We start from the raw sequence: 14,860 nt of genomic DNA on the forward strand, positions 1-14,860 counted from the left end.
TCGTTCTTCTCGCGGCACGGCGGAACAGTATCTTCTGCTGTTCCGTGGAGTCAGCAGTGGCAGCGGCGACGGCTGATCACGCACTTGTGAAACTGAGACGAAGACGACACCGAGATGTATCCGAAGACGATCAGTGGCCACCAAGCGAGCCAGGAACACGTACTCGCCGTGTCCCGGGACTTCATCGCGCAGCCCCGACTCAGTGAGTAATCCGCCGACTCGTCTTGGCGACGAGCTCGAACGGGGAATCCAAGTGGGCGTAGCATCTGATCGATCCTCAACTAGGTCAGCTGATCGCCGAAATTCCCGTTTTCCGGCGTTCCTATCGCGACACTTAGGTCTTAGGGGAACGAAAACGGCTGGCTTCAACGCCGCGAACCTCGCGGATAGACGCAATCGTCCGATTACGTCCGCGTAATCGCCGCTCTCGAGGCCGAGCTCGCGGCGTCATGTGACCGCAGGCGACGATTCGTGGCAGCTCGTGTCAATCGCACGGGCGCGTGATTTCGGCTGCTTTCTCGCACTCTTGAGAGGTTTCAGACGATTGTCAATTGATATTAAGAGATAAGAGATCATGAGACGGGCCAAGCGTTCACCCAAATTTTGGAGCGTCGAGCAATGTCTTCGCTCTCACCCTCGGGCGTGACTTCAGTCGTTGGCACCCGCGGAATTACGATATAATGTATCATGACAGATATATAAATGTTATAAGCAATTCCTTGTAAGACTGTCATATATAGTTTACTTGATCTGACTTGTATTTGTAAGCTTATTCAGCAAAATTCTGGTATCCAAAATTAAAGGTGTGAGTAGAAATTATTTTTAGGAAATATGCAGGGTGTTCACTAATGATATCTACTATATCTTTACCTGTTACAATAATTGTGGACAAGAAAAAGTTCTAGATAGAATTAATCATTTTTCAAACAGTTATAAAATGCAACAATAAAAATCTTCAAAAAGTTCCTTCTTTATAAAAAGTCAAGGTCATCTTTACTTTTTTAAATGGATCTATATTTTTTATCCTTAGTCTTGTAAAGAGAATTAAAATTAATTCAATGGTAACTCTCATAATGTTACCTTTATTACTACCTCACAGCAAAGAGTACAATAAAATAATAATGAAGAATTTTAACAACATATAACATAAACATGCAGAAATATAAATCAAAATATCCTAATCAATGCGATATATAAATCTTATTACAAAGGATGGGACTTTGTGTTGCAGAAACTGGTAAAAAAATAGTAGATAACATTATGTTAAACATAATTCTATGTGAGGAAGTTTCTGTAATTTTCATTAAATTAGAAAAATAGCATAACTGTTGCTCATATTGAAAGCCTTAGGCTCTCCTTTTATTTACTGCATCACCTATTGAAATGGATACCACTGCTTTTTTGTGGGATATTACTTGAGTAAAAATTACTCATTTCTACTATCTATCTCTCAGAATTCACAATAAATTTATCTATCTATATATCTATCTATACCACTTATTTTTACTAATACATATTATAGATTATTGCTACCTTTTTAAGATTAAGTTAATATGATTTTTATTAAGCTAAATGCGTAATCTGTATTAAAAATATATTAATAACATCTGATTTACAATGTATTCTTTGCTTTCTATTTCTTATTTTCTCCTTTTTTCTGGCTTAAGGTTTAAAGTTCGAGTCAGAAAGAGATAAAAAGAAAGAAATCAGGATCAAAGAAAGATCATATTACAGATCAAATTTTACACACAGAAAACACCAAGTTCTATGTAGTAATTAACTCTTTTTTTCAGCGTATAAGACAGTGTCTGGAGTAAACGGTCCATTGGTGATATTGGACGAGGTGAAGTTCCCAAAGTATGCTGAGATCGTACAATTGAAGCTCGCAGATGGCTCTCTACGTTCTGGTCAAGTACTCGAGGTGTCCGGCTCTAAAGCCGTGGTCCAAGTCTTCGAGGGCACATCGGGTATCGACGCGAAAAACACTCACTGCGAGTTCACCGGTGATATTCTGCGGACCCCCGTGTCTGAGGACATGTTGGGTCGTGTGTTCAACGGCTCAGGCAAACCGATCGATAAAGGTCCGCCGATTCTGGCGGAGGACTACTTGGATATCCAAGGACAGCCTATCAATCCGTGGTCCCGTATTTATCCGGAGGAGATGATTCAAACCGGAATATCAGCCATCGACGTTATGAACTCCATTGCCCGTGGTCAGAAAATCCCCATTTTCTCTGCTGCTGGTCTGCCACATAATGAGGTATACTTTTATTCAGCTTTGTATTTAGAAAGATAAATGAAAAGAAGAATTTAAAAAGAGATAAAAAAGAATGTTACAAATAGCATTTTTCCCCATTGACCAAATCACATTTTTACCCACTGACGAAATCTTAACTAATCAAAACTAGTTGGAAATTGTTTCTGAGATCTTCTAGAAACAAGAAGTAACAATTAGTCTACCAAGTCAAGGGGAAATTATGAAAACCAGAATTTACAATTAATTATTTAAACAATCATATGAAGTGTTTTTAAACCTTACACCCTTGATATATCTTTAAAATAAGATCAGTTACACATTTAATAAAAACACTTTATATGACTATCTCAACAATCAATAATAAATTTCGATATTTTTATAACTTTTCTCGGATCTAATAAATAAATGTTATTTTCTATAAAATCCCAGAAATAATTTTCAATGATTAGTTAAGGTTTCGCCAGTAGACCAAAAATTTTTACCATAACTTTGTACAATAAAATTTTACAAATTTTGTTTTGTTATAATTAAATTTTTACAAAATGTATATTTATTACAACATTCATGACCGAATCATTCTGATTCTTATCTATTAAACGAAAATTTGTTATCTTCATTTTAACAGATCGCCGCACAAATCTGTCGTCAAGCGGGCCTCGTAAAGTTGCCCGGCAAGTCCGTTTTGGACTCGCACGAGGACAACTTCGCCATTGTGTTCGCAGCTATGGGCGTTAACATGGAGACGGCGCGTTTCTTCAAGCAAGACTTCGAAGAGAATGGCTCCATGGAGAATGTGTGCCTCTTCTTAAACTTGGCCAACGACCCGACGATCGAGAGAATCATCACGCCGCGTCTCGCCCTGACCGCGGCCGAGTTCCTGGCGTATCAATGCGAGAAACATGTCCTGGTCATCCTCACCGACATGTCGTCGTATGCCGAAGCGTTGCGAGAGGTGTCGGCCGCTCGCGAGGAGGTGCCGGGTAGACGCGGTTTCCCCGGTTACATGTACACCGATCTGGCGACTATCTACGAGCGCGCCGGCCGTGTGGAGGGCCGCAATGGTTCCATCACGCAGATCCCGATTCTCACTATGCCGAACGACGACATCACTCACCCGATTCCCGATCTGACCGGATACATCACGGAGGGTCAGATCTACGTTGACCGTCAGCTGCACAACAGACAGATCTATCCACCTGTGAACGTACTGCCATCTCTATCGCGTCTCATGAAGTCCGCTATTGGCGAAGGCATGACGCGAAAAGATCATTCTGATGTGTCTAATCAGCTGGTGAGTCGTGAATTAGAGAAAAATCTCAAATTGACTGATCTCAAAATATATTTTCTTCATTGTTGTTAATTCTTCGATTTAGAGACGGGTCATAAATTGGCTGATCTCAAAATATATTTTCTTTGCAGTTAATTCTGCAATTACTTTTTTGCGATTTAGACCATTTCTGAAAATTATAAAATGTCCTCATGTAAAGCCTTTGTCATTATAAGAATCAATTTTACTAATAATATTTGTTTTCTAGTACGCTTGTTACGCCATCGGAAAGGACGTGCAAGCCATGAAAGCCGTCGTGGGAGAGGAAGCATTGACGCCGGACGACTTACTTTATCTGGAATTCTTATCAAAGTTCGAAAAGAACTTCATCTCGCAGGGTAGCTACGAAAACCGCACGGTGTTCGAGTCGTTGGACATCGGCTGGCAGCTGCTGCGAATCTTCCCCAAGGAGATGCTCAAACGAATCCCAGCCAGCACTCTCGCAGAATTCTACCCGAGGGACTCCCGTCATTAATCGCCGTTTATTTAAGAGTCTAGCCTTATACCCATGTAACCTCCTGCTCACAATTTTGTTTTAATCCTTAAGCCGTAAGAAATTAATCATAGTTGATTATTCTTAAAATAATTGACTGTGGTTAGAGTCAATTTCTTACGGCTTAAAAATTAAAGCAAGATTGTGAACAAGGAGTAAGATCAAGTCATCGGAGTTTGAAATGAAACGGCGAAAAGTACGCGTTATATCTCACGCCTGCGGCCCTCTGTTCATTCGACACTGTTTAGAACAAAGGAAAATTAATTATCCTCGCGTATTCACAGAGTACATCGACGTAATTTGATAAGAGAACAATTTAACTGGCGCTTGCTTTTATTGTAAGAAAAAGTAAAAGAGAAATGAGAAAGAAAAAGAGAGAAAGAAAGAGAGTAACTCGCTCTGTTACACACTATAAATATTAACAGTACAAGCTACAGGATCGTTTCTCTTTTTTGATGTTGTGCAATGAAAGTGTAAAGTAAATATCGTGTTGAGAAATTGAGTGAGGAAATTGACCTAGCTCGGAATTCTACGGACGGATCTGTAGTCGCGGTTCCGGTGCTGTGCGTGTTGTCTATCATGGTAATAAAAACTGTGAATATATCGTTTCAATTTTAACGCATGCCTCTCGTGCTTAGAGCAGTGCTCGCCCACACTAAGCCGACAATTGTAAAGTGTAATATATCATTCAGTATTAACATAGATGAAAAGTATAGCGGGACACGTAGTTGGCGAATACGTGGTATTTCCCTACATTCCACTTGCGAAATTCACATATAACATGTTTTATGCGTTTGAACCAAATCCAAGGGAAAGATGTTTAACACCACATGTACAGATACTTATTTAGAGGATGTTCTGAGTGAAACCTTACTGTGCATTGTCTCTGCGAAAGGCAAGATGTATATGTTAGAAATAGAGAATTAAAGGAACATTGTTGTCTTTGAATTGTGTTGCATTCAATACATCATTTCAATTGTCTCGAAACTACTTTACACGAATTATTTTTCTTCATGAAATTTATCAGCCAGAAGTATTTTCAATTTTTATTTATTTTATATTTAATTGTGCTTTGATACATACAGATAGCTATTCGAATATTGTATAATTTAATAAATATATAAAAAGGATAGGAAAATATATGTCAATGTAGCAGAAAGTTTTAAAGCGCTTATAATACACATCAAGCGCACAGATGTCTATACTAAACTAGATTGCTAACAAGGGCTTCGAACGTATGTCATGTAAGGTTTCCGGTTGCATGCGAGAAAATGGCGGCGGTCCTATGTGTGTGACGTTGGTGTGTGACACGTTAAGGCTCTTGCAGAATGCCAGACAACAGGGAATAGTATTCAGATTGGTTAATTATTTCTATTCTCTGTTCCTATTGGCTAATATCTATTCTTATTGTCTGTAGCTTGGCATTGTGCAAGGTCTCTTACTTGTTGAGTACTTACAACGTACAATTGAGTCAGCGTGGCTATTAAATTCGTAAAACCAAAAATGCCAGTATCTTACTGCTTCAAAAAATGTCGTGACAAAAAAATAGATGATATTGGACGTTGTTTGCTCTGCTCATTTTCAACAAAAGAATTTTGACTGAACGTAGTGAAAATATGTGGCGGTAGCGGCCATTCTCTCGCATATATCGGAAACTCTATCGGACGCGAACAAATCTCCAGAGTCGAACATGCTATAAACTAGATTGCTAACAGGCTATCTAAAGGTCCATATACAATGGAGAATTGTATGCTGCAGCAGTAAGAAATTAACCAATCACAATCGATTATTCTTGTAAAAATCCAGTATGATTAGTCAATTTCTTACTTTTACGATGTACGATTTTCCATTGTAGATGGCCCCTAAGGGTACAGTCCAGTGGGCGCTGCAAATGGAGAGCGTCCCGATTGTCCACGGTTGTCTACGATTGGATACAACCAACCGAAGAAAAGAATTATCTAGTGAATTACTAGGTCGAACCAATCATTAGAATCTATGTCCAATCGTATCGTGGTCAATCGGGTCCCACCCTGCAAATGCTTTGTAGCGTTTCTTTCTCTTTCTTCATTCGAATCCGAGAAATAGAACAAGAAGGAGAAACGCTGCGCAGCATTTGTAGCGGTTGTTGGACCGTACCTAAAAACATATATGTAATATATTGCTTATGCCCAATTTCTTCACCTCCGGTTAACTTTATCTGTCGGATAAATGTCAACTGTAATTAGTTAATCTTGGCAACCATAAATATGATTGGTCAATTCCAATAGAATAACTGACAGATAAAGTTAACCGGAGGTGAAGAAATTGGGCATAAATGAGAGAGAAGCCGGCCCTAGAACCACGATGTGAGAATATATATTTCTTCCTCTGAGTGTATTATGATCGTTATGCGCATGCAAATAGACTGTATCCGCCAATGGGAAAATAAAATATTGTACAAAGTTGCATGTAATAGGTTATACTATATGCTATAAATATGAGCACCCGAAGAAGCATGTACTCTACCCACCGAGTAGAATTTTGGAACGCAGTCACTGACTTCAATGTCAAGTCGAGGTTGTAGTACGACTCTAAAATAAGTTGACATATTTTATTCAAGTAGTACAAATCGACGGCAAATGCAACGGACATTTAAATCCATCTGTGATTGTGTTCAGAAATCCAACCCTAGGTTAAAAAGGTAATGGACTTTCTACATGAACGTAACGCTCTATGCACAATGTCAGGCAACAGGGAATAGGAATTCGGATTGGTCAATGGTACTTGTTTTCGTGCTGGATTGCTTGCTGGATGGAAATATTCTGTTTTGATTGGTGTATTTCCATCCATCTTCAGAAATACACCAATCAGCAAGCAATCCAGCATAAAAACAAGCATCGTGTGCCGCTGGCTTTAGTCCCGAGCCACAATAGGTGTAGTAAGCTTTAAGCCTTAAGAAATTGACCAATCACAGTCGATTATTCTCCTCAAATTTAACTGTGATTGGTCAATTTCTTAAGGCTTAAGCTTACTACACCTATTGTGGATCGGGACTTAATTTTATCGATAATGTATATAAACAACGATATATCAAGCTGGTATAATACTCATCAAGAAAACGTATCAATTGTATCGATTGCGTCGTCGTTGATATACATTGTCAATATTAAATTTATTTAATAGAAAGTTACTATGTAACTTTAATGCCATTAGTCAAGGTGGGCAGGAGCCATTATTCTAGGTTATTGCGGAAAGCAGTATATTGATTGGCTGTTGCGCGAACTTCCGCCGCGCGTCAAGCATTATCGCGTCTTGTGTGCAGGAACCATAATAGCTTCTGCACACAGAACGCGGCAACGCTTGCCGCGCAGCTGAAGTTCGCGCAACAGCCAATCAATATGTTATTTTTCCGTGAGAGCTACAAGGTTATTATGGAAAGCAGCATATTGATTGGCTATCGCACGAACTTCCGCTGCGCGGCAAGCGTTGCCGCGTTCTGTGGGCAGGAGCCATAAGAAAACGTATATTTGTCTCACTTCAATATACAGCACCAGTTCAGCAGTCAACTACAAAAAACAGACTTACTGCATCAAACGAATTTGAATGAAGTTGTTAAATGATTCGCGCCATTTTCATATATAATGACGAGTTAACAATTAATGTAACTGATAATTAAACAACATAAGTGTTCAAAGTACGTGAAATGGTGAGAATTTGTAGAATAAATATATCTAGCCCAACGTTTATGAATGTTTGGTGTACGAAATATAGAGGTTATGTGTGATAAACATTATACGTTTAACATTTGTAATTTAAGATCAGCAAGATTATTCATATCAGTGGTATTAACTAGTTAAAATATAAATTAAAAAGTTTGTCTACCGTGCGGAACATTAATATATTTTTCTTAGCACTAATTATAATTAAATATAATTAAAAATAGCATTAAATAAAATGTATCATGTATACTTCAATCTTGCATATACACAATTTACAAAATACATAATTTAATGTATATTTCTTCTTTACATGTTCACATATACAAGATTCGATCATTGGCACCTAGTCAATGTGGTAAACGTCCCTTGCTCTTAGATATATCCAACACTACAGAACTAACCCAGTCAGACAGCTTCACGCAACAGCCAAAAAGAAGAGCTTCCAAAAATATTAAAGATGTACAAATACAAGAACGCAAAGCTGTTCTCCTTTCTGATAATGGTGTCCGTGCGACTCAAGAAGTGATATCAGAACATGTAATTTTATTCACTAATAGTTTCTTTCATATTTTTGTTATATGCACATGATCCTTTACTATAGAAATAACATGTGATATTGATTAGGAAGAAAGAGTGAGAAAATTACTCAGCAAACCATTTAAAATACCTGTACCTGGTTATGAATTATCCAGGAGATATCTTGGAGTATACTTCTCAGGACCACGTATATCACTTCATGATCCCAATGAAGCCAATGCGTTGATTGTCTACTCACCACCAGAGATATCTGAACACGACAAATTAAAGTTAGACCCGTATGTAAACAATATCTCTATACAAAATACTTTTGCAATGTCTTTTATGACATGAGCAATATATAACTTTTATGTAAGTAAAACCACTAGGTTCTTATAAAATACTATATAATTTATTTTTACAGATGCAAGCAACTTGTACATGTAGTTGTTGATCCCCAATTGTGCAATGTGTTAAGGCCACATCAACGTGAAGGTGTGAAATTTATGTATGAATGTGTAACAGGTAAACGCATAGATAATGCATATGGTTGCATCATGGCAGATGAAATGGGTCTCGGCAAAACACTGCAATGTATAACTCTGTTGTGGACATTATTGAAACAAGGTAAGCCAAAGTACAATATATCTGTTTTATTAACAATATTATAATATATATTAATATTAAAATATATATTTTATTAAGGTTTCTAGCTACTAGCCATCTTGATTGATGATGTCAGAAGTAAGGAAATGCATGTCCAAAATTCCTGCAAAATATGTCGAAATAAAAAAATGACACAATTGATTAAGCATATCTTCAAAACTCCTTTTGCTCTAACAATCAATAAACAATTGTAAAATGTATATAACAAAATCATGAGGAAAGGTAGGTTAAAAAGAAAGGTTGTGTGTCATGTTAATTTTATGATTAATTTTATTTATTGATTGTTAGAGCAAAAGAAAAGTGTTCAGAGTATTTTAGAAATATTAAGTTATTTAATTAATTATTAATGTCATTTTTTCGATATATATTTTTATTTCGACGTACTTTGCACAAATTTGAGCATGCATTTTCTTACTTCTGATCACAGCAATCAAAAGTTTCGCTGTGAGTAACCAGAAGTCTTAAAAAGTTTAGTTACCTGAATAAAAAAACTGCATAAAATTATACAGAAATTTAACGTAACGTCGATAAGTCAGGAAACAGCTGTTTTATGCTTTAAGTAATAGGGCGAGTTTTTTAATTCATCGATGGATCCATCGATGAATTAAAAAACTCGCCCATATTGTAGTCTATTGTAGATTGAGTGAAAAATGTGGCAAGATATTATTTTAAGAGTATTTTCAAAATAGGATTTTATTATTTAGATAGTGAAATATATAAAAACGTAATTTTGTTCAATAAATAGTGAATTTATAATTAATTCCATTGATATGCTATTGAAAATAGATGAATTTCTGAATAAACTATTCAAAAACATGCATTCAGATATATTCAGGTACATACAGGTATATTCTCACAATTAAAGAACCTGGATTGTATTTTGTGCAGGGCCGGAAGCGAAGCCACTGATAGACAAAGCGATAATCGTCGCGCCTAGTTCCTTGGTAAAGAACTGGTACAATGAGATCTACAAGTGGCTGAACAACCGAGTGAGCGCTCTCGCTATCGACGGCGGCAACAAAAAAGACATTGACAAGAAGCTCATCAGCTTTATGAAAGCTTACAGCGGCAGATGCGTGTATCCCATCCTTATCATCAGCTATGAGACTTTCCGTTTACATGCGCACGTTTTACATCAGAACGAAGTAGGTCTCGTATTGTGCGACGAGGGTCATCGTTTGAAGAATTCCGAGAATCAAACTTATCAGTCGTTAATGGGTCTGAAAGCCAAGAGGAGAGTGCTGCTCAGCGGAACGCCTATACAAAATGACCTGCTCGAGTATTTCTCTCTCGTACACTTTGTCAATCAAGGATTATTAGGGACTGCGCAAGTAAATACAAGTGGTGTCGGCAGATCTCTATCGCTAGTTCGTTTAACTTGGTCGCAAGTTCAGTTGCTTACGCAATCTTTGATCCTGCAGGAATTCCGGAGGAAGTTCGAGACTCCTATATTACGCGGTCAAGATGCAGCCGCGACGGACAATGAACGAAAGCTCGCCGAGGAGCGTTTGTCCGAGCTAGTGTCGGTCGTTAACAAATGTCTCATCAGACGTACCAGTGCCTTACTTTCGAAATACTTACCGCTGAAGCACGAGCTTGTCGTATGCATCAAAATGGGAGAGCTACAAACCCGTCTCTATAAGAGCTTCATTCACAGTGATAGTATAAAGAAGTCTATGGAAGGTACACGCTTTTTCTATACTCTTAAGTAAGATGATCAGATTTCCCAAATCCGGGACGCATAAATATACGGAACACGAGGGGAGGAGAGGATCACAAAAAATTAACTTAACAAAAGTGCTACTCCCTATATAGAATAACAATAAAAATTATTACTAAGCTAAAGTTTCCGTTATCCTTGTTTGAAATTAAGAAGAAAATACAAAACTGGTATTTTCAAAAAGTTGAAAAAAGTTGAAAATTTTCTTAAAGTCTTTTTGTCAAAAAGATTTTAAAAATTCTCTAAATCGAGATAAAATCCGAGACTATCCCGGGAAAATCAGAAGATCTGGTTACCTTATCTAAAGATTCCTGGCTACTTGCCGCGACTATCTTGATTTATGATGTTAGAAGCAAGGAAATGCATGCTCAAAAATTCTGCAAAGTTGAAATGAAAAAAGATATCCACAAAATAACATTTGCAATCGATTACACCTTCGAAATGCTATAAATACACTTTCCTTTTGCTCCAACAATCAATAAGTAATCAGGTGCATTATTATATATAAGATAAATATATATACCAAATATTTTTTAATAAAATATAATTATATAATAGATATATTTAAATTAATATATTATCAAAATTTATATTACTTCTACATTATGACATTCTTTTAATTTAATTATTGCAATGACTAAATGAATAAACAATATACTATAGAAAGAGGAATACTAATTTATGGGATTAAATATTTATTTTCTAATCTTCTTTTTGTTATAAAATATTTGATATGTATTTTATACTACCTCACAAACAATAAGAAATCCGTTACTTAACGTAACTTAAAGCGTTACGGACGTTTCTGTACGAAAAGCCTTGTGCTAGTTCGAGCATAAAGAGTAATTCAATATGTTAAGAAATTTGTTTTTAGTTGCTAATAAATGCTAATGAACACCTGCGAACATTTCTCATATAGATAGCGATAATTCGAAAAAAGGAGGAAGCCTGTCCGCACTCGCTGCTATAACTCTCTTGAAGAAGCTGTGCAATCATCCTGACTTGATATACGACAAAATTAAGGAGAGGTCGGACGGATTTGAGAACGCCGCAAAATTATTACCAGCTAATTACTCGACAAAGTATAAAATCCATTTGTTATTTGTTGTTGAACGATTAAGCGTATGCAGCTTAACGACGGTAAATAATTGTTGCAGAGATGTTTTACCCGAATTGTCGGGGAAATTGATGGTTCTTGATTGCCTGCTGGCATCTGTGAAAACCACGACGAACGACAAAATAGTACTGGTATCCAACTACACGCAAACACTGGATCTGTTCGAAAAACTCTGCCACAAACGTGGCTACAATTACGTGAGACTGGACGGCACAATGACGATCAAGAAAAGAGCGAAGGTGGTCGACAATTTTAACAGCGAGAGTAGCAGCGACTTTATTTTCATGCTCAGCTCAAAAGCCGGCGGATGCGGCTTGAATCTTATCGGCGCGAACCGTCTCGTCATGTTCGATCCGGATTGGAATCCAGCAAACGACGACCAAGCGATGGCCCGAGTTTGGCGGGACGGTCAGAAGAAACCGTGCTTCGTGTATCGCTTCCTTTCCGTTAGTACAACAAAATGTTGATGTTTAAGAAGCGATGAGCTCATTTTCCTTTACAAGGAAAAGTTCCGAAGTGTTTCGTCGATTTTGAATTTATAGTATAAAATAGTATAGTATAAAATTGTTCTAGAAATTCTAAATAACACAAATCTCAATTTGCACTATTTTTGCGTTATTCAGAAATTTGTTTTCAGTATGTTATTTAGAAAAAAGGTAGCGTGCAGAATTTAATAATTTTTAATAATTTAATAAAATAAACAAATTATAATAATTGCGCTATAGAAAAATGTAAACATTATTTAGCTTTAAATTCAATTAAAAAACAAGTCGATAACACTTTTATTTTATATTTTTTACAGTAGGACAAGTTAGAATAGAAATTGAAAGTAAGATTATAGCATTTCTTTATTATAGTATTTATGTAGTACTATGAGATTAATTTTTTTTATTGAAAATAATTTTCAATTAAAATTAGCAAAAAATTGATTTTATTTTACATATTATTTTATTATTAAATTGTTGAAAATTATAAAATTTTGCATGCTACCACTTTTTTAAAACGCAAAAATAGGGAATACAAATAGAAATTTATATTATTTAGACCTGCTAGAACAATTATAGACTAGTCTAAACTCAGAATCGATAAAACACTTCTGGAACTTCTCTTATTAATATATCTTATTAATATATCTATATCTTATTATATATCTTATTATATCTATATCTTATTATATCTATATCTTATTAATATATCTATATCTTATTAATATATTCTCGGCACTTACATCTTATCAATTTATACATTTTTATTGATCTATAAATATTTATTATTATAGGCTACTATCAAGAATTATTATAAATTTACAGTCTTTACGAATATTCCGTATTTTTAGACTGGAACGATAGAAGAGAAGATATTTCAGAGGCAAGCCCACAAGAAAGCCTTGAGCTCGACGGTGGTGGATCAAGAGGACGATGTGGCGAGGCATTTTACCATAACGGATCTCCGCGATTTATTCAAGTTGGAAGAGAACACAGTGTCGGACACGCACGTCAAGTAAGCGCGAGACGTGGATGCTGGCTTTTGAAATTCATCAAGATGATTCACGAGACGTGATACTGTTACAGGTTCAAGTGCAGACGTTGTGTCAACGGCATCGAGACGAAAGGTCCGCCGGAGCAATCCGACTGCAATTCTGACCTATCAGAATGGCGACACACACAGAATCCACGACACCTGCCTGATATACCGCTGAAACACTGCTGGTCCAGCGGTATCTCCTTCGTTTTTCATCATCGTTCGCACGAGCAAGTAAAGTAATTGTGATTCAACTGACAATCTCTCTGATCTTGAGTTTCAATGCTGTTTAAAGTTTATGTTTAAACTTGTTTCTTGTTTTTCATGTTTAAATTATTTTTTGTCAGTCATTTATGTGAAAAAAAATAGAGCAAGTATATATAAGAGATATAAGAATATATTTTTTATTTTAGATAATTGCGCGTCACATGTACATACGCATAAATATAGGTTCATTTAATAAAATATTTATAAGATACCACAGCATATAAATATATGACTTTTTAAACAAATTACCATAAAAGATATGTATCGCGATATTATCTCCTATGAAATAAGTAAATTTTAAGGGATTAGACCACTGTGAAAAAGGCCCGAAAAAGCAGGTAATTTCCAGATGCGAATTAAACAAAACTAAACATTCCATTAAATTGCGGTTTTACATTTTATTTTAGTATATTATGAGCTATTAAAAATAGTTGTAAAAATTAAAAAAGGATTATCATAAATGTTCAAACATTTATTCAAATGTCATGAGACGACTCCGAACTAATGGTCTCTTTTTTCGATTCCAATTTAGATTATCTAAAACAAAGCTTTTTTATTAATTATACTGAAATTCTTAAGCATTAACGGAGTCATTTTCTAATTTTTTGAAAATTTATTGAAAAAAAATGCCAATTTTCGCGAAAAATTTTTAATTAAATTGTTTATAAAACCCGCAAAAAAGGTTTACACAAAATCATCCGTTAATGCTTAAACAATGTAATAACAAAGATATTAGTATCGCATTAATAGAGATTGAGAAATCGTGTACACCATTTAGAATTGTCACCATTTAGATTGTCGTTTTATGAAAAACGCGAAAAACTGGATTTAGCAAAATTCACATTTCCATTGCATGTCTTACATTTTATAAAGGCACTTAGAGCAAGAAACATCGGCAAAAAATTAATTATACGGTATCCATGGTCTGTTTTTATCAGTATATTTCCGATTTGGAAATTTTTAATTTTTTAGCAGATGTACTCGTGAATTCCGTTTCACGCTCAAAACTATAGTCGATATTCATAGTCCGATCTTATATTTAAGATCATCTTAAGTACTGTCTTAAGATGTCATGAACCAATCACAGAGCTATATTTGCATCTTAAGACATTACTTAAAACAATCTTGAAATAAGATTCAACTATGAATACCAGCCTATGACGGTTTGATATTGGCGGTCTTCGTTTTAACGGCATGCGCGTCCTGCTATTTCTCGTGAAAATTTTCTATTAATTCTTTTTCTTTTACATAATAAAATATTACAATTTCACTATAAGT

General features: G+C 35.9%; 2 protein-coding genes across 2 annotated transcripts; both read left to right on the forward strand.

Moving 5' to 3' along the window:
- On the forward strand, positions 1-5,025 carry LOC116846043 (V-type proton ATPase subunit B). Its single transcript, XM_032819379.1, has 4 exons — positions 1-202; positions 1,794-2,260; positions 2,883-3,548; positions 3,793-5,025. The coding sequence occupies exons 1-4, from the start codon at positions 115-117 to the stop codon at positions 4,057-4,059; spliced, it is 1,488 nt and encodes a 495-aa protein (XP_032675270.1). The 5' UTR covers positions 1-114; the 3' UTR covers positions 4,060-5,025.
- A 2,572-nt stretch (positions 5,026-7,597) lies between these two features.
- On the forward strand, positions 7,598-13,793 carry LOC116846112 (DNA repair and recombination protein RAD54-like). Its single transcript, XM_032819559.1, has 10 exons — positions 7,598-7,762; positions 8,103-8,312; positions 8,400-8,590; positions 8,716-8,918; positions 9,846-10,288; positions 10,379-10,640; positions 11,597-11,759; positions 11,835-12,240; positions 13,131-13,294; positions 13,366-13,793. The coding sequence occupies exons 1-10, from the start codon at positions 7,760-7,762 to the stop codon at positions 13,556-13,558; spliced, it is 2,238 nt and encodes a 745-aa protein (XP_032675450.1). The 5' UTR covers positions 7,598-7,759; the 3' UTR covers positions 13,559-13,793.
- The last annotated feature ends 1,067 nt before the right edge of the window (positions 13,794-14,860 follow it).

This window comes from Odontomachus brunneus, unplaced genomic scaffold (assembly GCF_010583005.1).
Source record: "Odontomachus brunneus isolate Ranch 3 - 2012 unplaced genomic scaffold, Obru_v1 Obru_scaffold_060, whole genome shotgun sequence".
Classification (NCBI taxonomy): Eukaryota; Metazoa; Arthropoda; class Insecta; order Hymenoptera; family Formicidae; genus Odontomachus; species Odontomachus brunneus.

Bases quoted from the DNA above. Each gene is read 5' to 3' on its own strand.
- LOC116846043 (XM_032819379.1), top strand. From the start codon at position 115: ATGTATCCGAAGACGATCAGTGGCCACCAAGCGAGCCAGGAACACGTA. The intron at 203-1,793 runs GTGAGTAATCCG...TCTTTTTTTCAG, and splicing joins CATCGCGCAGCCCCGACTCA to CGTATAAGACAGTGTCTGGA. The intron at 3,549-3,792 runs GTGAGTCGTGAA...TTTGTTTTCTAG, and splicing joins CTGATGTGTCTAATCAGCTG to TACGCTTGTTACGCCATCGG.
- LOC116846112 (XM_032819559.1), top strand. The intron at 10,641-11,596 runs GTACACGCTTTT...TTTCTCATATAG, and splicing joins TATAAAGAAGTCTATGGAAG to ATAGCGATAATTCGAAAAAA. The intron at 11,760-11,834 runs GTATAAAATCCA...TAATTGTTGCAG, and splicing joins CCAGCTAATTACTCGACAAA to AGATGTTTTACCCGAATTGT.